The sequence below is a fragment of the Rhinatrema bivittatum genome, chromosome 6 (assembly GCF_901001135.1).
Source record: "Rhinatrema bivittatum chromosome 6, aRhiBiv1.1, whole genome shotgun sequence".
In the NCBI taxonomy this organism is placed as follows: domain Eukaryota; kingdom Metazoa; phylum Chordata; class Amphibia; order Gymnophiona; family Rhinatrematidae; genus Rhinatrema; species Rhinatrema bivittatum.
The window spans coordinates 182,079,396-182,103,764 of record NC_042620.1 but is presented as its reverse complement, the minus strand read 5'-3'; the positions used below and the strand labels follow the sequence as shown (position 1 = coordinate 182,103,764).

The following is a 24,369-nucleotide window of genomic DNA, read 5'->3' as shown; positions in this document are numbered from 1 at the left end:
CGTAGGGACTCAGAGAACATGGGGTGGAAGAAAGATTATCCGGTTGCTCACAGGTTCCTTGTGGAAATCTGTCAAATGGTTGGTATTCTTTTAGAGCTATCGTTAAGAGGAAGGAGACATCTAAAGTCTCCACTAACAGGCGAATTAAGGTATTTATCTCTGCCTAGATAGGCAAAGGTTTTCAGATTATAGAAGGTAAGGACTCAAGCCTGTTTGTGGATGGAGTGCAGATTGGTGCCATCTGGAAAGTTTTTGTAGGAAGGTGACTCTGGGATCTGGACAGTCTTTTTCATTAAATGTTAGACTGAATACCCTCAGAGATCTTGGCTTCCTCCCACCTAGTCTAGTCACTGCCTGGGTACATCCCACTTGTCTGGACTGGTCTGACAGGATGATAAAGAAGGTGAAATTAGACTTACCTGCTAATTTCCTTTCCTTGAGTCCTGACAGACCAGTCTAGAGCCCAACCAGAAGCCAGTGATGGATCTTTCCAAGATCTAGGTTTTTGGAAGCGACTGAAAAGAGAGATAGAAGTCTAAATATAATGTGGGATGCCCTTCTTCATTTCTTTGCAGGATACCTCCCTGCCTAGGGACTGGATATTCAAAAAATAATGGTCACACTTCGGTGTTGGCTTTGGCAAAAGTCTACTGACTATTTTTTCTACTGCACTAGACCAATGGCTCCCAACCATTTTTGTTTCGTGGTATACCTGGCACAGGGGTCACTTCACTGTGGTACACCACCTACTTCACCATCATCACTTTCTCTTCTCTCCCCCTACCCCTTGGCATCACCTTCTCCATTCCCTCTTTTCCCAGCAGTCGTATAATCATGATGCCTCTTCCATGCATCATCATCTTCTTTCTTTCCATTATCTCCGCCTGCCTCTCTGGCATCATCATCACCATCCCTCATCCCACCAATCTCGTTCCTTCCCCCTCCTTCATATTATCATCACCTCCCCCCCCCCCACTCTCCTGGCATCTCTATCACCTTTACCTCTCCCACCACCATGATCACCTTACCTCTCCTACCACCTCTTCCCCCGCTCTTGCATTCATCACCTTCCCTTTCCTTCTACCCCACCCTCTGGCATCATCATCATGTTCCCTCTCCCTCCATCCCTCCATACCTCTCCCCACCCCCGGCATAATAATCACCTTCCCCTTCCTCCACTTCCTCACATCATCATCGCCACCTCTTCCTCATCCCCTCACATCACCATCACCCTTTCCTCTCCTCTTCTCACCCCCTGGCATCATCTCCTTCCCTCTACCTCCATCTCTTTCCCTCATCCCTTTGGCGTCATCATCACCTTCCCTCTCCCTTCATCCCTCTTCCCCATCCCCAGGCATCACCATCACCTTCCCTCTCCTTTGACCCCCACCCCCCCATCATCATAATCAATTTCCCTCTCTCTCCATACCCTGGCATCATTGCTTTCTCTTCCTTCTTCCTCCCTCTCCATGCCAATCACCTTCTGTTCCCTTTCCCTTCAACCCTGGCATCACTTGCCCTCTCCCTCACTTCCTGGCATCATCACCTTCCCTTTCTCTCCACTCCTCTTCCCCACTGACATCCTCATCAGTCTTCCATTTCTTCCACATCCTGGCATCACCTTCCCACAACCTCAATCCCTGTCATAATTCTCACCTTCCCTCTCCTTCCACCTTTCTTCCTCCACCCTTTTGAATCATCATCTTCTCTCTCCCTCCACCCTTATCCCACAACCCCTGACATCATCACCTTCCCTTCCTTCTCTCCCCCCCCCCTCCCCCCACACACACACACACTGTGGCACATTCATCTGTCTCTTTCCCCCCTTCACCCCAATCCCTGAACAGCAAAGGTCTGGGAGCAGGCTTATCAAGTACCACTTCTTTCTTCTTTGCCAGCCTCCCTCTGCAATCTGAATTGCATATGGCCACCAGGTCTCACAAGCCTACAGATCCCCGTGCAGCTTCTGTTGCACAGGAGAGCCAACAGAGGTGAAGCAGGAGCAGCTGCTGATAAGCACTGCCCTGACATCCCCTGCTGGCAGGAGGACAGTCTGCAGGCCAGGAGGGAAACAGGAAATGAGACTGCAGTCCAGCCATGGCACACCAGTTGGAAACTCTGCATTAGACTATATAGGATAGTTGGCTTAAAAGATTGATTTCTGCCCCCATCTGCTGGTAGGTCGGAGGCATAACCCACTTGTCTGTCAGGACTCAAGGAAAGGAAATTAGTAAGTCAAATTTCACCTTACATATTCTGTTTCATGAGTGCGCTTTCAAGACTTCTGTGGTCTTGAAAGCGCACATATAGTGTCTTCACACTCTTGTTCATTTTCACATTCTGCTGTCTAAAAAATACAAAACATACAGTAAGTGCCTTTTTTGGTTCAGACCAAAGGTCCATAAAGCCCAGTATCCTTTCTTCGACAGTGGCCAGTCCCAAAACGTAGATACAGTTTCTTGCTGCTCACTTCCAGTGACAAGTGATGGGTCTCCCGGAGTCACTTGATTAATAATGGTTTAAGGACTTTTCTTTCAGGAACTTGTCCAAATTTATTTTTTTCAAATATTTTTTTCTGATCTCTGTTGCAGGTAGCAAAAAAAGTGTCCATTTTGAAAAATGTCCACACCCAAGGTTGAATATCGGGCATGCTTTACAAAGTAAAGCATTTTCTAGACTACAAAGCACTGTATTGCCACCAAGCCTCAGAGCTGATCCAGCTGCTGCACTGTTTATATTTTGCAAAAGTTTTGTAAGGAAGGTGGTATGCAGCACATTTTCGTAGTTAATGTTTACAGTTTGTAAGTTAGTTAGTAATAGCTTATATGATATGACCTCTGGAGGATATGGTTAAAAACTAACATTGTGTGTGCCTTCAGAATAGAATCAGACAAATTTCCTAAGGCAAACACTAATAGAAAAGGGTGGAGCACAGTGGTGTGTTTGCATTTTAACATGTCTAAAAGGACACAGCTTGCTATGACTTTTGGTTCTTACTTTTTTAATGCTGCACTCTCAAGCATGTAAATAGTGTGTACATTGCTTTATGATTTCATTTGGCAGCATTTAACTGAGGTATGCAATATTTTTTTGGGACAGACATTATAGACCAGCTTCTGTCCCTTTTCCACCATAATAGGATTCACTATGAACAGACTGATTCAGCAATGTACCATGAGAAAAAGCAGAAGCAGCAAATCCTTGCTATGTTGGCTGCAAATAACTGAGCTCTTAAAAAATGTAAGGCCAGCACTTCTCCCAGAATCATGATATTCATTCCAATGTTTGTTTTGATAGTAGTCATTTACAGTTTTTAAAAATATTTAAAAAGTAGAAATTTAGCTATGCCATGTGCTACTGAATATAGCAAGCACTGGTATATGCTAAAACTGTAACAGGCTGATCCCTAATATTTCCTCATCAATTTTCATTTTCTGTACTCTGCTAAATCAAAGTGCAGGCCAAAGACCAGCAGAGCTAAGAAACTAACAAATTTATTAACGAAAAGTAGAAACAGTGAATGGAAAAATGTTTCATTTGCAAGCAGGAACAGGTAAAACAAGGATTAAATAGTAAAAGTTAGTTGTACCTTTTCCCCTATATTAATTTTTTTCTGCCTTTTGTGATATTTCAAAGGAAATAACATTCAGGTACTGTAGAGGTATTTCCCTACCCCCCAAAGGGCTTACAATCTAAATTTATACTCAAGGAAAGTAACTTGCCCAATGTCACAAGGTGGGATTTGAACCCTGGCTTACTTGGTTTGCAGCCTGTTGCTCCAACCACTAGGCTACTCTTTCATTATAGTTATCTAGTTCCTGGGGGAAGTCAGGAAAAATACTGTCACAATGAGCTGAACAGGGCATCAGCACAGGTTTTGTTTATCTGATCTCCCAGCAATTTCAAAACTAGTTCTCTGACAGAAGAGCCAATCAGGGCACAAAGTACTAACATTAGCTTTCTGATCACTGGTTTTCTGAATACTAATAGCTCTCGGTCGGCAAGCAGAGGTAAACTAGCACAGAACAGACCCATCTCTCTAGCTCAGTAAAGTTTTACTACTGAGCATGCACAGGAGTTCCCACATGTGCGCTGTATCGTGACTCCCTCTGTATTTGTCTAAGCTTCCTCATGGACTTGTATCCTCCAATTAATTTTTCAATATTTTGTGCTATCTGCAGTCTTTTTGTTTCAAACTTGCTTCAAGTGCCTTGGTAGCCCATCAACAACACTTTTCATTGCTAAAATATAAATGAAAGTAATCAATATATTTGGCTCCAAGAAGACCATAACCAGTTACTTCAAGGACTGTTAATGTGGCCATAAGATCCATCACCAACTGCCGCAACATATGCTAGAAGTGCTTGGGACCCATTCCCGACTCAGCTAATTGCTATAACTCTGTTGGATATCTCCTAGATCTCAATGGAACTGGGAATGGAAGATGGAGGACTTCTGCAAGTTGGTAAAATGGGGAGCCACTCTTCCTTTTGGAGCAAGGCCTCTTTGGGCTTCCTCCTTTTCAAATTAAGCAGGAGCTCTTCAGGCAGGGATCCCCCAGTTCCAAATCTCCCACAGTTCAGGGGTCGAGCAAGACACAGAAGCATCAAGCACAGGAACTAACATTCTCCTCTGCATGTTTCCAGGCTGCTTCCTCCTCTTAAACAGGGCTTGTTGGCACTAGAGAAGAATTGCTACTTGGCTCAATCAGAGCCAGTGGTAGCTGCAACACTGAAGCACCAGACCCCATTGATGCATTGGACCATGGAACTGTCGACTTATTTGCCTCTGATGCACTTGGCACAGAAGCAGGTAGCACAGTTGAAGCTGATGCAGGTTGTGTCTTTGCAGCTGCTCTTCTTCGTGTTGATATCTGCCTCTCATCTTCTATTTCTGGATCCCAGGCCTTCCAAGGACCCTTCAATGTCAACTGTCCAAACTGCTCTATCGGGTACCTCCCATTGTGCCTCTGATCTCCATGTGACCTTCAGCACAGGTAGCCCAGGAGGGAGCCTCTTCCTGGAGTCCAGCACATGCACCTCAAGAGGATAACCTTATACTGGTTTTAGGGAAGGATGTCTCGTCAACTCTCGGCCAAAGGCTGAAACAGTCCATAGACCATGAGGTCAAATAAGTGAAGATTTTCTTTACCTCATTGCCATCCAATGACAAGGAGGGAGCCCTTCAGATTCTCCTGTCTAGGATGACTGATTTGTTCCCTCAAGGGAGAGTTCTTTCCTCTTCTGCACTGTGCCTATTGAAGACGTCTTCAAAACTGCAGCTTGGTCATCAGTGGACACCTTCACATCCCATTACTGTTGGGACAATCTATCAAGAAGCAACAGTAAATTTGTACAAGCGGTTTTACGTAGTCTGTTCACCCAGTAGTCTACGTTTTACATGTTGCTTATTTAGTAATTGGCTTGCTGCAACCTTCAGCTTGGGACCCTGATTGATAGAAAAACAAGATGTCTTATAAACAGTTTTTTCCATAGATAGGTTGAATTAGCCATACTAGATTCCTGCCTACTTCACTGGAGCGTCAGCTATCGAGCTGGTGTAAGCTGGGGTGGTCGAGTGCATAGGAAATCTTAAGTTCTTATTTTCACAAAGTAACATTTGACTAGAACAGCACTTAAGGAATCTTGTAATTGTTGCGTGTCCTGCCCGTGTCTGGGACCACTTACCTTTGGCTTCCAGCTCCTGCTCCCGGTTCGACCTCCCTTGCAGCAATAGGCAGCCACCTGCGCACCTGAGCTTCCTCTGCCGTCCCTGGCTCCTCTGCGGACTCCCCGGTTCCTCGGCAGGTCTCCCTGCATATGCCGCGCCGAGACCGTCCAACGTCATGCTGCCCACTAGGCATGCGTGTGTGCCTTGCCGGGTTTTAAAGGGGCCGCGGTGGGAATTCATCCCGTGGCCCCGGATGATGACATCACTGGGTCCCGGTATATAAGGCCGGCCCCAGCCATTAGTTCCTTGCCTTGGCAACGGGTCTCCACGCTTGTCGTGTGCTCGTTGCTTGTTCCTGATCCTATCTACGTTCCTGGTTCCTGCTCCTGATTTGTTCCTGGTCCCAGCCTCTCCTTGTTGGATTGACTTCTGGCTTGACCCCTGCTATGTTTGACCACGTTTAGATTGACTTCTGGCTTGACCCCTGCTACGCTTGACCACATTTGGATTGACTTCTGGATTGACCTCTGCTATGTTTGACCACGCTCGGACTGACTTCTGGTTTTGACCCTTGCTCGTTTGACCGCCTGTCCTTGTCTGCCGCCTGCCCAGACTACAGCCTGCTCTCTGTCTCTTTTACTGATATTACCCTGGACTTGGCCTTTCAGGCTTTGGCCTTCTATTACTCGGGCGCCAACTGTCCTTGCCTCTGGTTCTCCGTTGGCGCCCGGATCTCTGGATCCCTGCCTCGTCTGGACTCGCCTTCATCTTCCTGTTACCACTGCTGGCCCCTGGCTGAATCCTACGTCGTCTACTGGTAGTCTTTGGATGGAGGCCCACCTAAGACCAGCCAGCCGCGGCAGCCAAGGACTCAACCTGCGGGGAATGTGGGCTGGTATTGGCGAAGCTCCAGCCGGCCTCCGTCACCCAGCCAGCTCCGCCTTCCGACGGTGGGGACCCGTAGTGCTTGCCCTGCGGGTAGCGTCAACCCCACCTCGGGCCAAGGGTCCACCTCCAGCGCATCAGTAGGGCCCCCTGTAATATAGCATTTTGATCCACTTCGGCTTTTACTTTGCAGTAGTGAGGAAGAGGTGAGAGTATCTGCAAAGATGCTGCTAACAGCTTCTTGTTCACTATAGCTAATTAAGCTGGATTGGCTACACAGTGGGAGTTTTAAAACAATTCCCTGGCATCTCTTGAAAGTTTGGTTCTCTTCAAAAAGCCCATGAAAATAGGCAACTTATTTAAAGTTTTGGCAATTGCATGGCTACAAGGAAAGCAAGAATCAGATTGCCTGAGCAGCAAGGTGCATTCATGTGTTCGTTTGATACCCTATGTTTAATAATTATTGTTTTAGAGCAGCTCAGTGCTTATAAGCATCAAGGGTTAAATCTGTGACTGCTGTTTGGAAGAAGAGCCATGTGATTCATAATGTTCACAGAACAGGTAAACTTCCTATAGCGTGAGCTTTGGCAAGCCTTTCCTGTCACTGCAATAGCAATTGGGCTCCTCCTTTCTTTATGGGAGTAGACACCTGAAGGAATGTTTGTATAATAGAACAAAACTCAAGTTTGTATCAAGCAATGTATCCTAGCTCAGGAGGCACAGTGCTTGGATAGAGAATGGGCATCGGTATTTGGAATGCAGTTCTGTGCCACTGAGGAAGCATGGCATTATTTCATAGTGAAATTAATCAAAATGAGGAACACTTAGCAGCATTTACTTTGCAAGGTGAGAGTGTGATAGCTAAAGAATACCTTTTTTAAATCGCCTGCAATTCAGTATGCTGTGCTTACTTATGGCTTGGAGCTTTCTAATGATTCAAAGAGAGTGAAAGTTATTTTAATGTATATTATGTAGTGTGCACAGAGTATAATAAAATGTTTATATAGCTGAAGTGAGAAACTTAGTGACACAATAGAATGGCTAATCTCTGGCTGCTCACTGGAAAATCTGAATGTGCTGTAGTAGATTTCTTACTTGAAGTTAACTGTTTTTCAGTTTTTGAGAGTAGTGTTTCCAAATGGATTAGTTTTACATTTACTGTGACAGGAATGAAGCTCACTCGTAAACTGGAGTATAACTGATTCAGTCTTTCAAATTTACTGTTAGTGGTGGGGTTATTGCTTGCTTTGTACCAAAGAGAGCTTCCTTCTGGACTTCATAGAATGTAATATATAGACAGCATATCAAGGTGAGCCTGAAAATTCTTTTTAATCAGGCTGGTGGTATCCAACACAATTGGGGCTATTTCTGTATCTTTTTGCCATATTATTATTGTTTTTTTTTAATGGTATTTGTTGGTACTTAAGGATCTTCTCTGACTCCATCTATTTTACATAGAGATCTTAAATTTGTATCAGTTGCTTTTTGCAGCTTAATGTCTGATAGTATTCCTTTTTCTTACAGTTTTTGGCATGCTCTCTTTGTTACACTCTTGATTTAAATATACAGTTTGTGGCATAAAAAATACCAGTATATTATCTCCTTTTATCCTTGGGAATCCATGTAACTATCTCATCAACATCAATTTTTTCATTAGCTTCTGTGGTGTGTCTCCTGCAGCAGTAGATGCATGATCAGGTTTACCATGGCATATAACTGCATCAGGATGTTAGTTAGACCCTTGAAGTGAGACAATCACCACCATTATCATTAGCCTTCATACTGCGGCTAAGAGTGGGCACCTTTTTATCCTTCCTTTCATGCTTTAGTAGTAGTAGTCACCTTGCTGCAATTTTGGTTAAGATGTTGTGCAACAAGGTTACCACCTGAAGGTGCAAGACTTGGCAAGAGAAGTTTACGTTCTTCTCTTCCCCCTTGGAAATCTACAGTAATTAACCACCAACATTGCCACAGATGTTTTTCCCTTGGGAATAATGTCTCCAAATGGATGGTTTTTGTGCATATCATGGTGGGAATAAATATCATTTGCAAGCCAAGATATGTTATATAACATCTTAATCTCTCAGATTTACTGCTAATGCATTGTACCAAAGAGAGCTGCCTCTTGGGATTCATAAGATGTAATATGTATAAGTAATTTATCAAGATGCATTTGCAAGTTCTTTCAGATCATGCCAGTGGAATCCAGTATAGTTGGGTCTATTTCTGTATCTTTCTGCCTCATTTTCTTTGGTCTCCGATTGGTACCTTTAGGATCTTCTCTTTCTCCATGTGATACACAGAATAGACACTTGACACTAATCTTCTATCAGCAGCCTGTTCTTGTGTTTTTCCCCTTTACTACAATGTCCTGTTTTCTTGTATCAGGCTTTTTATCCGTTGAAATAGGAATGTCCGAGTTGATCACAGCTTCTTCATTCTCTCCAATTCCTTTTCGTATTTGGGAATTTAGTATTTTGTATCATATTCTTATAGTAGGTTTTACCCACTGTGATGAGAAGGCATGTCTATACTAAGCAACCTGAAAGAACATAACAATTTGTACACGTACTTATCCATACACTACTACTGTCAGAATTTTTGTTCTGCCACATGTTTATATGGTGAAGAGTAATAAAGGTTTGAGGTGTCAGACATTTCCGGAATTGCATCTTGAATCATAGTAGTGGTTAGGGGGTGTGGGGGTGTGAGAGAGTTGAAAACAACAATGAGCCGCAAATAATGAGGTGTTTGTGCTTGAGCACTGAGTCTGTTCAAATCAACTAACTGTGGGGATCTGACTAACAAAAGTGGGGGTTATTGCAGCTAATTATAAAACATTAATAGTTCTGAAATATTTGGTTAAAAATACAAGCAAGATCTTTGTGTAGTATTTAAGGGAAGGCAACGTTTGCTACTTGGCTATTAGTAAAATCCTTCATTTCCATTTTTTACTTCTTTATTCAAAAACATCATCAGTTTTTAATTGTTCTGTAATTGGGGTTTTGGATTTCCACCCAGATGCTGTCATTGGCTAGTAAACAGCAATATGAAATGACCTGAAAACAGAACCATGTTGATAACAATTACATTGAAACTATTTTTGTTGTTGCAGAGTCTGTTTAACACAAACTCTGTAATATCTGTAACTGATGCTACCCATTTACATCTGCTCTCACTTTTGAGCATTTGGCTTTATCTTAGTGATTTAAAACAGAAATATTGTACTTGATTTAGGCCTTTACGTCTTGCAGCCTAATTACATTTTAAGACAGGTTATTTTCTTGTGAAGACGAGACTGAATGGCATAGGGCTGTGAAAATAATCCTATGTTTTCTCTTTCACTCTGGACCCTTCAGATGCAGGTATATGTTTCTGTTATAATCATTTGTTTGTTTTACTATTTCCATAAGAAAAGGAGCCATGGGCATCTTAAATTATACAAGGCTATGGTGCATATAAATATCTACATTTAGATGATTATGGCATTAAAGATTCTTATTTGCAATTAGCACACTTATTGGAGGCATGTAAACTTTGTATATGTAAGCAATAACATCCAATGATATATTGGATGAGTCTGTGTTGTTCAGCCCTTAATACGTTTGTACTTTATATTATGTAACTGAACAGAGTAACAGAACTTAATGCTCTGCTAAAGACAAATGAATATTTGGATTTTAGGAAAATACAGTTAGGAAAAAAAAATATATATATATGTAGTTCCTTATTTTAGTAGTAAGAGATTTTATGTAGAAATTGTGACAGCAACTCTAGGCTGGATATCCTTTAAAATTATAGGTACATAGAGCTTATCTTACACCATCTAGGATCTTTTAAATTTGACATGGTATTATCCAGTAAGTGTTGGAGGGGATGTCAGGTGGCAGGAAACTCTAGCATTGTTTTACTGATCAAAAGTTCTTGGCAAAATGTTTCGAACTTTATTTAACTGTAACTGAAATTCAAATGCCTCGAACTCTAAAGTTAGTGTTTTAGGTGCAGACCAATAAAGGTAATTGGGTGAAAATATTTGAGGATTTACAGGGTCATTCGTAAAATTGTGTTATAGCATTATGGTGGGCGTTAGGGTCTAAACGCCTGCGATAACGCATGTGATAAATAATGCATTGCGAGATGCGTATGCCGAATCTAGGTCTTACAGTGTCATTTATCAATTTACGAGGTGCCATTATCGCATGTGTTAGGGCTTTATCACATGCGATACCGGCCGCATTGGGCAGTACCATGTAAATCGGGGGAAGGGGAGGAGTGTGGGCAGGGTTATGGCCCGGCAGTGCTGCGGGCAATAACTTTTTTACACGTTATCGCCTACAATACCGTGGGAAATAATACCACCTCTTCCCGTGGCGTTAAGGGAGCAAAAGTGTGCGGTGCATGAAGCTCCACTGCCGCAATGCGACCGGCTGCACACTATCGCCCCCCTGCCCCCTTTTTACTTCGGAGGCCATCATTCCTCTGTATGCATTGCAGAATGATAAATCCCCCTATTAGTGTCTTATAGTTATATTGTTAGCCCTAAGATTTATTTTAAGACGTTAGAACATTTCTGGTGGATGCTTTTTAGAGAATGGAATAATCTGATTTTATCGACAGCTTCATATGAATATGTATTAGTAAAAATGTATGATACAAAGGATACATTTCAGAGAATCTAGGAAGTTTTTTTTAAATTGACTAATGTATCATTGTTTTAATATTTTGGCCTAATGCTTTATCTAAAAACACAAAGATAAACATACATTGCCTTCAGACATTTAATAAATATATGTTTATTTAAAGCTGCTTTTGGGTTATGACTTGGTCATGATTTATGAAGAATTGGATATTTGGTTAATTTGTTTACTGTTTTTGTGTATTATGAAATTCTTATTGGATATTATGTCTTATTAGATTAAGATTTTAGTATATTTTTATTTATTTAAAGAGTTTTATATACCGTCATTCAGAAACGTCAAAGTATCGCCATCATAATAGTTTACAGTATATTATTTAATAGGTACATTAGGTTTAATGGGTTTTAACTATTTGATGTTTGATTTTTTTTATTTGTTTTATTAAGGTATGTTTTATATGAACCCAGCCAACAAACAGTTTTTGGGGTTTTTTTTGTTTGTTTTTTTTTTAATAATGGCTGTCATGTTGGGGACAGTAACTTTGAAACAGCTGCTCGGGAACTCTTGTGTGTGCGTTTAGCTCATGCCCAGGAACATGGCCGTTTTATAACATACGCAGGTATATGCGCGCATGGTATAAAATAGGCTGAATGCATGCACAATTTTATATGGATGAACGCACATGCCGCCTCTACCGTGTAAGTGGAGGAATTTTATAAGGGATGCATGCAGACACCATTGGTAGTTTTCCCAGCTCTTGCCCAGTTCGCCCAGTTAAAGGATAGGATTTCCAATTCCCCCTAGTTTATTAGCCAGCCTTTCCCCCCGTTAGCCCTAACTCTTAAAACCCCGCTGACTAGCCTAGATTTTTTTGTTTTATTACTTACATGCCATCCATCGCAGTAGTAAAGTTACATGGCAGGAGACTTCAGTGCATGCTTGTGCACGTAAATACTTACGCGCAGATTTCAGGTTAAAGTCCTGGAATGGTCATGTCCTGCCCAGACCACGCCATTCCCTGTCCCTTTTTTGGGACTTTTTCATTTGTGCACGTAGTGGGAGATACTTGCATACATGGGCGACTTTACAATCTGCTCAGTGTGCTCTGGCCTGACATACTTGCGTATCTCCTGGATTTGTCAATCATCGGGCTTTTAAAATTCATTTATAAGGTTTTTTATGCTAATTTAGCTTGTTTCTAAGCAGCTGAATCAGCAGTTCGGAGGTAAAGCATTAATAAGAGAGAGTGCATCTTTTTAGATATTTTTATGTGGTTTGTTTTGTTGTGCACAGATTTATTATGTCTTATGTGAAATTTAATCCACAAGCACAGTAGAGGAGCAAATGCTGCACTCCAAGTATAATGTCCAAATCACCAGGGAAATGCAGAAACATAAAATCAGTCCCAAACTTCAAGATTCGTGAAAACAGCTCTCCTTGCACGAAATGCTGTCAAGAAGCTAAGATTTAAAGCTTTGAATACCGCTAAAAAATTATTGTCGTCCCCCCCCCTCCCCCCCCCCGACGCAGCCGCTTTTAGCGAAACACGGGTCCGTGTCGGGGGGACCCCATGTTGATGAACTTTTGCGTCTTCTGAGCAATGGAATTTGCCGTTATAATGAATTAAATAGCTGTTTTAACAAATCTTGAAGTTTGGAACTGATTTTATGTTTCTCCATGTCCCTGGTTATGTGAAATTTAAAACATAATCTAGTATTCTTTTTTTTTTTTTTTTAATTGTTTTTGATCTTTGTATAAAACAAGAACATAAGACATCTACTTGAGCTAATATATGGAAAGGCAGCAAAAATGAAAATAAATACAATCAGAATTTGCTATTTTTTTTATAACAATTATAAGACAGGCGTTGGGGAGGGTTCAATTTGGTCAAGCTTAAATGAGAGAGGTCATTAACCTGAATGTGAAGAGGAATGATACCTGACCATTTTTTTTTGTCTATTCCCATTTGTTCCTGTTTGGTGCTGTTTAATAAAAATAAAATATAAAAATGCATGGTTACATCAGAGCTACTTTTTTGTGCTGGAATAAAGGTCCAATTTTATTTAAATATATTATTAAACTGGACATTTCCATTAAACATGGATTATTGTGAGATCTGCAAGCAAATAATAATTGATACAGATTTAATACCTTTCCTATTGAAAATTCTGCTGGCAAATGAAAGGATTCCACTGCCCAGTTCTTCAGAGTATCAACTGGACATTTTTCAAATGCTCCTCTCTTTGTTGCTCTTAATTGTAGGACTTCCTTTTTTTTATTCAAATTTATTTATTATATTTTGTCCATTTGCTTATATAGTATGTACCTTTTATTTTGGTCATGCCCTGTTTTTACTTTTTTTTTAATCCCCTTAATGTACCTTTGTGTTCTGCCTGCAGGGAGTTTGATTGATTTTAATTACAGTTTTTATTTGGCAGCATGCCCATAGCATCTTACCACAACAAATCCAAAATAAGAGTTAATGTTGTACATAGTTTAAAAAGATAGTGATTCAATAAGGGAGTATTAAGGGAGCCAAGTATTAGGATGAACTTTTTGAAAGAGATGAATTTTCAGTTTTGGGCCAGAAAATTGTCAGAGATAGAGTTGTAATTAGCATTCAGGGCAGGTAAACGTATCTGTGCCCCCTCACTTCCCCCTCACCTCCCCTTGATCCCTGCCCTTCTCTATCCCTCTAGTGTAATCCCCAGTCCTCTTCCCTCTCTCCCCTCTCTCTGCAAGCCAGTTGGTAGAAGACTGGCACTCTTTCTGGTTCTTCATCCGCTTCTGGTCTACACTTTGTTTCTATCACTTTTCTAGCTTGGGCAGCTGTACCTCTTTTTTCACTCCTAACAAGAGATATAGCCTTGTAAAAAGGCTTGTAAAAAGCGAGAAGTAGCCTGTTTAGTAAATTGGATACATAATAGTAGGAATAATGAAATAAAAAGGACTTTCAGAAACTTAACTTTGCATGAATAGTCATTTTTATAGGGCCAAACTCAGTAAACATTACCTTTATAGACAAAAAATGGGAGAACCTCCTTAGTATGGCCAGTCCTTTTGTCTATAATGGACATACATCATTCCAATTGAGCAGGAAAGGAAGGTGCAGGGATCTAGGAGAGTACCAGCCATCTGTGGAACGCAGCATCTTAAGAATGGCATGACAGTAATATGAAGATTTGTATATTTCCTGATGTATCAAAAATGACACGGAGGAAAAGAGTCTTTTCTAGTATTTTTTTTTTTTTATTTATGAGATTTCAAATATGTTTCTTGAGATGAACTTGAACAAGAAAATCATAGGTTGAACAAAAACAGAAGAAAAAAATATAAAACAATTTTTTATCAACCTAAAGATCAAGGCCACATTTTGGCAAATCCAAGACACAATCTAATAGGCAATTTCAAAAAGCAAATTAAGAGAAAGTAGTTAGATCCAGAGACTATTTGAAAAAAAGACATCACTTTACATCTATGCATCCAGTGGAATAATAAGAGGATATGAAGAAACAAACTTATCAGAAAGAAAAAAAGAAAGTTGGCTGGGTTCAAAGAAAACATAGATATTAGAGTTGTATTTAACACAACACTTGCAGGGAAATTTAAGGAAAAATGTTCTCCTAATTGCAATACCTTAGGTCTCAGCAGAAGAAACTGTTTCCATTTCTTCTGAGTTGGACTAGCAATATCAGGAAAAGCCTTAACTTTATAATGCAAAAAAGATAAACTTTGATGTCTAAGATACATTTTGAGGAGCCAGTCTCTTATCGGAGTCCGGCACCAGAGTGTGACTAGTAATGTAGAAGGTTTAGCCAAAGAAATGTCAGATGTCTCTAAAACTTCAGTAAGGTCCAGAGCAGTGATTCTCAACCTTTTTCCCATCATGACATACTTGACAGACCACGCTCACATGTGTGACACACTGCTCATTACAATTCATGGTGAAAATAAAAAAAATAAAGGTCCAGTATTATTTTTTATTGTTAAGAATGATACAAGGGAAAGATAAGTATTCTGTCTGAAAAGAGATTTCATAAATAGTAAACATCCCATTCCAAAACACCAATTTCCAGCATTCAAACAATAACCACCTTACCTAAGAAAAGGCAACACTGAAAATGTTACACCAGGTCTTAAGACACCAGTACACCTCCTTTTAGGAAAATGGACCAAGCCAGGCTGCTGTGGAGCCCTACACAGAAACTACACGCCAGAAGAATACCTCACCTCAGTCACATGTGTAGACCCTCACCTAACAAAGAATAAAGAGACCATAAAGTATAACTAGAAACATGCAGACAAAAACTGAACTGGAAACTGCAACAAGCCAGAGAGACTGTATGCAGTGTAACAAAGGAAAAAAAGAAACTTCACCAGTCCTCAAAACAAATCAAGAAATATAAAATCAATAGCATTAAAACCATGCTAATAAAAAGAACAGATTTCAAAATAGCTGATGAATGGAATATCCAATAATTAAAAACTCATCATAAATTTCTAGATACCAATAAAATATTTCAAAATAGTAGACACAAAGACCCAATAATGAAAATTAAAGATAAAAAATGCTTTGCACTGCTTACCTGGGAACGTTTGATATCCAGGCGCCCTGTTTTGAATTCACAGGAGGAGGGATGGTTTGCTTGCAACTTTCTCCTCTCTCTGTCATACACATGCTCTATCTCTCACTTACATAAGCTCTCAATCATGCACATATACACAGGCTTTTTCTCTCTCACTTATATAGGCTCTTACACATTTACACACATGCTGTCTGTCTTTTCACACTTACACACTCACAAAGGGTTTCAATCACAACACACTTACACACATGTTATCTCTTTCTCTCACTTACACACAGGTTCTCAATCACATACTCACATGCTCTCACCTACACCGGCTCTCAATCACACACAGCACACATGCTTTCTCTCTCTCACTTACACATACAGGCTCTCAAACACTCGCATACATGCTGTTTCTCCTAGGACAAGCAGGATGGTAGTTCTCACATGTGGATGACATCATCCGATGGAGCCCGACAAAGGAAAACTTTTGTCAAAGTTTCTAGAAACTTTGACCAGCACACACTGAGCATGCCCAGCATGCCTCTATCTGCGTGTTGACGCGAGGTCCCCCTTCAGTCTCTTCATTTCCATGGTACAGTTGCCTTGTGGTTTGTGGAACTCTCTTTTTTTCTTGTTTTCTCCGAAAGTATTGTGTTTTCCCACCGTCTGGTCCCATATTCGCGGTCGGTCCTCCTTGGCGTGGTAGGTTAAATTGCTGTTTTTTTGCTTCTTGCAGTTGATTCCTGATGCCTCGCCTTGCGGTGACCGCACATTGGGTAACGTTTATGGTGTCGTCCAGTTTTCGTTGGTGCCCTCAGTGCCTATGGACCATGTCCATCATGGATCCTCATGAGGTTTATATCCTCTGCCTGGGGGCTTGAATGACATCCATGGGTGTTGTCTGTGTGATCAGATTACCCCCAAAGGCTATCAGGCACATCTTGATAAGATGGAGAAACTTTTCGGTTCATCCAAGTCTGCACCATTCACACCTATGTCAGAGCCCTCAATACCGAGAGGTCACTGGGAGCTCCTTGATGCACTCCCTCTTGCTGTTCCTCTCTCCATGTCTTCAAAGGTTCGTGGGGACGATGACAGATCCTCCATGATCTCACCAGTATTACGGACATCCGGGTCCTCTGTGCACCGGGGAAAGACCGGGCTAAGCAATATGGGAGATCCTGCAAGCATCGCCACCGGTCACTGTCTGTGCACGGTGCTTGTTCCGGCGCGGTACTGGCAGAGGCTATACTACCACTGAAGAGACTCTGGCCATCAGATGCCCCATCCTCCGATGCCCCCGGGAGTCCCAGGCATTCCCCACTGATGTTGGTGCCGGGCACCATGCCACCTTAGAGACCCGAGGAAGAGCCAGTGACGCCTCATCCCCCTCCCTCAATCCTGGCCTCACTAGTCTTTCAGGAAGAATTGGACTGCAGGGTTCAAACCGCAGTGCTCAGAGCGATTCAGAGCGTCGAGCCACCCACACCACCGGCCCCCATGCCGGTGCACAAGCCTCCGCTGTCAATACTTGCACCCCTGCTGGAGCGTCTGGATCTCCTTTTAGGTGCCCTACCGATGCAACTGGTGCCCAAGGGGTCTTTGATCCCCCCAATGGCCACGGAGGTCCCCCACCAGAGTGATCCCAATCATCAGGTCCTCCTCCGAGGAAGATGCGGTTGGTGCCGTATTCCCGAGCCCTTACTGGGTCCCTCTGGCCTCCCGAAGCCTCCAGCCCCCTCGATGACAGGGGAGCCATCGATTCCCACAATGCCGCCAAGGCCTCCGAAGCCATCGGAGCCCAGGGCTGATATCCCACAAGGGCCTTGTCAACACTGTGCTGACCCTAGTGAGGAGGAAGGGCCTTACGATCCTTGGGGGGATGATTCCATGGAGTCTTCCTCAGACTACTCGGACAACTCCCCTCTCTGAGCCTTCCCCACCTGAGGTAAGGCATAGGTTGCCCCCCGAGGATCTGCCCTTTGTGGGGTTTGTCAGAGCCATGACTGAGGCTATTCCCTTCCAGTTGCTCATGGAGGAGGATGCATGACACAAGATGCTGGAAGTACTCCAGTTCGTTGACACTCCTAAGGAGTGGTGGTTCCTATCCATGAAATCTTCAAGGACCTTCTCCTTCAGATGTGGGAGCACCTGATCTCTATTTCCCCTGTCAATAGGAAGGCAGATGCCACCTATTTGGTGCAGTAAGTCGTGGGGTTTGAGAAACGGCACCTCCCCACCAGTCAGTGGTCGTAGAATCCGCCTTGAATTAAACCAGGTGCTCCAGTACCCTCATTTCTCCTTGTTCTTTTTCTATGTTATGAGACTGAAGGGGGACCATGCGCAGATAGCGGCTCAGTGTGCTGGTCAAAGCTTCTAGAAACTTAGACAAAAGTTTTCCATGCTGGGCTCCATTGGATGAGTCACCCACATGTGAGACCAACATCCTGCTGTCCTAGGAGAATACCTGTTACAGGTAAGCAACTGCGCGCACACAGACACACACACACTCCCCCTACAGAACTAGCAACAGCAGCAGCCTCCTCCACTTACAGCCCTCGCAGCCTCAAGAAAGGAGTCCCATCGGCCATGGGGGTTGACGTTGCTCCTCTTTTGCACCACTCTGCTCTGCGCTACTTATTCTTCAGGTCACGCCTCTCTTCTTTTCTTCAGGCCAATGCTGCCCACACTAGCATGGCCTCTTCCTCCCACGTGCACGGCCGCTGCATACCACTTCCTCTTCTGGGCTGCAGGAGGCGGGAAGAAAAGACCATGCTAGTGCCGCTGACTCCAGCTGTCCTGCCGCATTTCATCTGGGCTATCAGCATTTTAAGCCCGGTGGAGATGAGTTCCTATTTCGCTGTACTTGGCGACACACTGATATGTTTCAACACACCGGTTGAGAACCACTGGTCCAAAATAGTATCTGATATAAAAGAAAGGCTTTGTGAGTGAGTAATTCCACTTTTAGGAGGTGGAAGATGGTAAATCTGAGCAATAGGTGGTAGAGCTGGTCCAGAAATCTTAAGAACCTCCAGCATATATTTCTAAATATATCCCTGGTGGAAACCAAGTGAACCCAAGGAAAATGTATAAAACGTAAATTTTTATGATGCAACAAATTTTCAAATTTTTCCACCTTATTAAACAAGAAAGTGTTGTCTTTCACCAAACTTTCCTGAAGAGATTTAAAATGAGGCTCCATGTCTTCCCCCTAATGGGTCAATTTTCAAACCCCGGCGTGCACAAATACTGGGAGATGTGTGTGTGGTGTGGCCGCGTGCACGCGCCAAGTGCATTTTCAAAGTGGCCTGGCCATGCGTGTATCTCCCGTAAGTGTGGAAGAGCCGGGTTTCTAAAAAGGGGTGGGCGGGGGCAGGGTGGGACATCGCCATGCTTGTGAGAGCAGGTTTTAAAACAACAAACTTTAGGTTTATTGTTAGAGGTTGGGGCAGAGGGGAAAAGGGAGGAAGGATAGTTAGTGTTAAGGACGTTACCTCCCAGTCCGCTCCTTTATTGGAGCAGACTGGGAGAGAACTGGGGAAGGCTGAAGCGTGTCACCGTGCACTTTTAAATAAAATGCCCCCCCTTACGCAAGCGAGTGGGCACCTGCACGCACATGCACACGCTTATATAAAAACGGATGAGCATGTGCGCGTGAGTATCGGATTTTATAACATACACATGGTGACGTGCGCATATTATAAAATCAGCGCGTCCTTTTAATAATACTTTAAATAACTTGTATTTAATGTCTCATCCAAACATGGCTGTTGTCTCATCCTCCCTCCATCTTGATCCCTGACGGTCATCTTTTCTTTCTTCCTTCCTGGACCATGGTGGGCCTTTATCCCTCCCTCTCTCTCTACTTCTGTTCAGCTTGATTCCTGGGAGTCCTCTCCTTCTCTCTCCTGAAAGGTTGCCTTTCACTCTCATTCCCTTTGACAAGTTCATTTCTTCATTCCTGTTTCATTCCATCTTCAATCTGTCTTTCCCCTCATAGTGTCAACTCTAGTCCCCTTTCTTCCTTTGAGCCATTCTTCTCGCTTTTCTGGTGCATTTCTCCTCTCCTCTTTGTCAGGCCAATGGCAAAGCAAGTGGTAGTAGTGGAAAATGTTTCTCACCACTGTGATAATCCAGTTCAATTTTTTCCTCAGTCTGCAGCAGCAGCTACAAGAGTTCTTACAGCTGTAATCAGCCCCTCTCTTCTTCACATCCTCACAAAGTGCAGCAGTGGGGTTTACAATTTGTCCCTTCTTCCCCACCTCTGCTAGATTCTAGCCCTAGGTCTAAATGAGCTGGAAATTAAAAAAAAAAAAAAAAGTGCAGAGGAAGCTGTTAGGTCCAAATAAACGACTACGTTATTATAACCCCCCCCCCCCCCAAAAAAAAGGGTAAAAATATTTTAGGGATATGGGGGGGTGGACTTTTTTTAATGCAAAATAAAGCACTTTCAGCAATAAAAATTTTTAAATACTACTGAAATCTTTAGCCATGTGAGCGCACATTTTTAAGGCTGTGGAATGCCAAAATAACTTTTGGTGGCCCCATCCATGTATTTTATCCAGGTGCTAATGTGTATTGAGTACTCCTGAGGGAATTCTGCGCATGTGCGCAGCACAGAATTCCCCAACTACGCAGAATTTTCATTTGTTGCACAGAATTTAGATAGAGGCCTGTGGGCCTTGAGCAAAACCCATCCCACTCATGGCTAAAGACCTGAATGGTAAATATCACAGAGGGTAATTGATTTATAACACTCTCTAATTGTACTATCAATGTATCACACAATAGAAAGATCACATATAAATTAATGTGTAACTGTTTATTGAAATCACAACAAACTTCCCTACTTAAACACAATAAAAGCTAAACTAGCACATTCACTCACACTCACATACATTCCATCATTTAAAAACATGTATATGCACAAACAATGTTTCACACAATTTTTTCAATTAAATACATTAATATGTTTACAAACAATATCAATATCAGGTGTGTGAACTCCTAATGAACTTTAATTAAAGATGTTTATAGACTCCTAAATTCTTTATCCATGTCCAACAAAAGATATCTTCGTTTCGCCTATTTGCTTAGGCTTCCTCAGGGACTAATGAATCTCACAATGGGTAATTAATCCAGGAACCTTCATATTCATGTATCTCCCATCCACGGAGACCTTTTTAATAAATTAATGAGCTCTCATCATCCTCATACTGAAAATTTAAAACAAACATATTTATTAAACACAATTTACATCCCTCTAACCAATTACTCCACACTCATTAAACCAGTTCCTTACCTTATATCAATCCCAAATATCTCACAATGGTACAATTTTATTCAAGGAGAATTATCTTCTGAATGCACACCATTCAAACAACACCTACAACCAATGACCCTCATCTACAAAAAACAACAATATTAATCACACAATGTATCTTATAATTACTTACTCATACTACCTTCATCACATTTATAACAAAAACTTTCACAAAACTTACGTCAATCCAACGCTAGTCAGCAACACCTCCGAAACCGCCGCATCAAATAAACCATTGAAATCCCAAACAAGTCTTAAACGGAGGTTGAGATCGTTCATATAACAATATCCCCGGGTCGAAAGATGCTTCACATGTTGTGCTTCATAATTTCTAAAAGAAATTTATACAAACCCATTTGAAAAAAACCATTTTAATTCAAAAACCTTACCTGTCTTCCACATTAGGGGGTTGTGTGCGATGATTGGGGAGCATATATATAAAGCTTTGTAGGTTTCAAGATGATATCTGCCATCTGACGTACGACGTTGCGTCAGTTTACGTGTAAGTATGACGCTTTTGTGGCGTCTGTGCTAGGAGGGAGTGCTGTGGAAGACAGGTAAGGTTTTTGAATTAAAATGGGTTTTTTTTCAAATGGGTTTGTATAAATTTCTTTTAGAAATTATGAAGCACAACATGTGAAGCATCTTTCGACCCGGGGATATTGTTATATGAATGATCTCAACCTCCGTTTAAGACTTGTTTGGGATTTCAATGGTTTATTTGATGCGGCGGTTTCGGAGGTGTTGCTGACTAGCGTTGGATTGACGTAAGTTTTGTGAAAGTTTTTGTTATAAATGTGATGAAGGTAGTATGAGTAAGTAATTATAAGATACATTGTGCGATTAATATTGTTGTTTTTTGTAGATGAGGGTCATTGGTTGTAGGTGTTGTTTGAATGGTGTGCATTCAGAAGATAATTCTCCTTGAATAAAATTGTACCATTGTGAGATATTTGGGATTGATATAAGGTAAGGAACTGGTTTAATGAGTGTGGAGTAATTGGTTAGAGGGATGTAAATTGTGTTTAATAAATATGTTTGTTTTAAATTTTCAGTATGAGGATGATGAGAGCTCATTAATTTATTAAAAAGGTCTCCGTGGATGGGAGATACATGAATATGAAGGTTCCTGGATTAATTACCCATTGTGAGATTCATTAGTCCCTGAGGAAGCCTAAGCAAATAGGCGAAACGAAGATATCTTTTGTTGGACATGGATAAAGAATTTAGGAGTCTATAAACATCTTTAATTAAAGTTCATTAGGAGTTCACACACCTGATATTGATATTGTTTGTAAACATATTAATGTATTTAATTGAAAAAATTGTGTGAAACATTGTTTGTGCATATACATGTTTTTAAATGATGGAATGTATGTGAGTGTGAGTGAATGTGCTAGTTTAGCTTTTATTGTGTTTAAGTAGGGAAGTTTGTTGTGATTTCAATAAACGGTTACACATTAATTTATATGTGATCTCTCTATTGTGTGATACATTAAAGACCTGAATGGCCATGAGTGGGGTAGGTTCTGTGGAGCCCATTGCATGCACAGCTTAAGATCCGAGAGGCCTGGCAGACCATGGTCCACCCAATCAGAGCTGCCCAACAGCCTCGAGGAGATCCCAAAGCAGGGCTGCCGCAAAAGCTCCTCCCACGGTATCCCCAAGAAACAAAGGTCCCAATAGAGTGCATGAGTGATAGAGAGAGCTTGGAAGCTTGTGTGTGGGAGTGGAGTTTGCATGTGAGAACATATGTATGCATGTGAGAACATATGTATGTATGTGGGAATGGGAGCCTACATGTGAGAGAGAGCATCTGACAGCAAGAGATTGTGGGAATGGGAGTCTACATATGTGTGTGAAAGAGAGCATGTGAGAATGGGAACCTGTGTTGAAGGGGTGTCTGTGTGTGAGAGAGAGAAAGAGACTTTGTGCAGGGGTGTATGTGAGAGAGGTAGCCTGTGCGAGAGTGTTTGGGTAGAAGAGCGAGAGGGAGCCTGATTGAGGGTGTGTGAGAGAGGGAGCTTGTGTGTGTGGGAGAGGGACAGAGGGAGTCTGTGAACGAGGGGTCAAATTCTGGGAGTGGAGGGCTGGGGAGTGGAGATAGAGTGCAAGAGATTGAGCCTGGAGGAGAAAGGGAGAGACAGTGAAGAATGGAAGAGTTGGGGCTTAAAAGGGCAGAGTGAAAGGGGTCTGGCCAGGGGACTAGAGAAAGAGGGTGGTGTTCTAGGGGAATTCTGCTCAAAATTTAGTTTTTAAAAACTCTGCATCTTTGAGTAATAACTTTTCTGTATTACATTTTAAATTAATACTAAACCACTGTGATGTATATTGTTATTTTGAAAAATATAAAATGCAGAATTTTACATTTTTGTGTGCAGAATTCCCCCAGGAGTTATTGAGAAAAACATGCAGCAGATGTTTAAGTAAAATAGAGCATTTGATGGTGAACTGGTGAAGATTTTGTGAACTTTTGTGTTTTGTGTGCTTTTTATTGTACAGATAAAAGGTGTGGGATGCATACACTTTAAAATTGAAATCCACTATTTTATTCTGTCTGTTAACAAAAAATATGAGATTTTTCTCTTTCTTTATTCTATGTTTGTTTTTCTTTCTCTCTGCTTTCATGCTGTCCTAGCTTTTGCTGAACTTCCTTCTACTTCCCTTCATGGATCTCACAAATCTAGCCATTTAGCTGAAGGTAATGAATTCTTTGTTCTTCTGTTCTGGAGCTTTGTTGTCTTGTACTTAGGAACCTTTATTTTCAGTTGTTTTATTTTTCCTATGAAGTTCAATGTTATAACAAAAATCAGTCAGCAGAAAAATGATTAATAAAATAAAAACTTAAAATGAAGGTCCTTAACTTGAACTGTAAGGACAGGAAATGGTAAACCCCATTACATGATACTGCTAGTACAGAGCAAACCTTATTGTAATCAGGGCAACTGCTGTAACTTCTGGCATTGGAAAATTGCCTTGATCATGAACTATCTTCTTTTGACAAAGCTGAGTAATGGTAGCATGAACAGATACCGTATTGTGTGATAATATAATGCAATACTCATATACACTAATCATGTGTTCCTTTGTAAAGTATATTCTGTGAATTTTATTTTCCTGTTGTCTCTTGCTTGTTTTGCGATGATCTTTGGAGGATACACATTTCTCAGCTAAATGTTCAGAAGCTACAAGCATCTTTTCAGCTGCACTAGTAACCAGGATATTTTTGCCTAGTAAGGATAAATGATTACTCATTACTGCATTCATAAATAGTAATTAG

General features: G+C 41.6%; 1 protein-coding gene across 4 annotated transcripts in view; it reads left to right on the top strand.

The window, feature by feature from the left end:
• The window catches only part of TRAK2 (trafficking kinesin protein 2), a 248,713-nt gene that overhangs the window by 62,872 nt on the left and 161,472 nt on the right, over positions 1-24,369 (top strand). For 2 of the 4 annotated variants that reach the window (XM_029606260.1, XM_029606259.1), the window contains exon 4: positions 23,728-23,790. The exons of 1 other annotated variant lie outside the window; for it this stretch is intronic. In XM_029606260.1, the coding sequence (XP_029462120.1) occupies positions 23,728-23,790 (63 nt within the window). Of the gene's footprint in view, positions 1-7,258; positions 7,402-23,727; positions 23,791-24,369 lie in introns of those variants that run through there. One more of the 4 variants, XM_029606262.1, reaches the window with a different exon arrangement.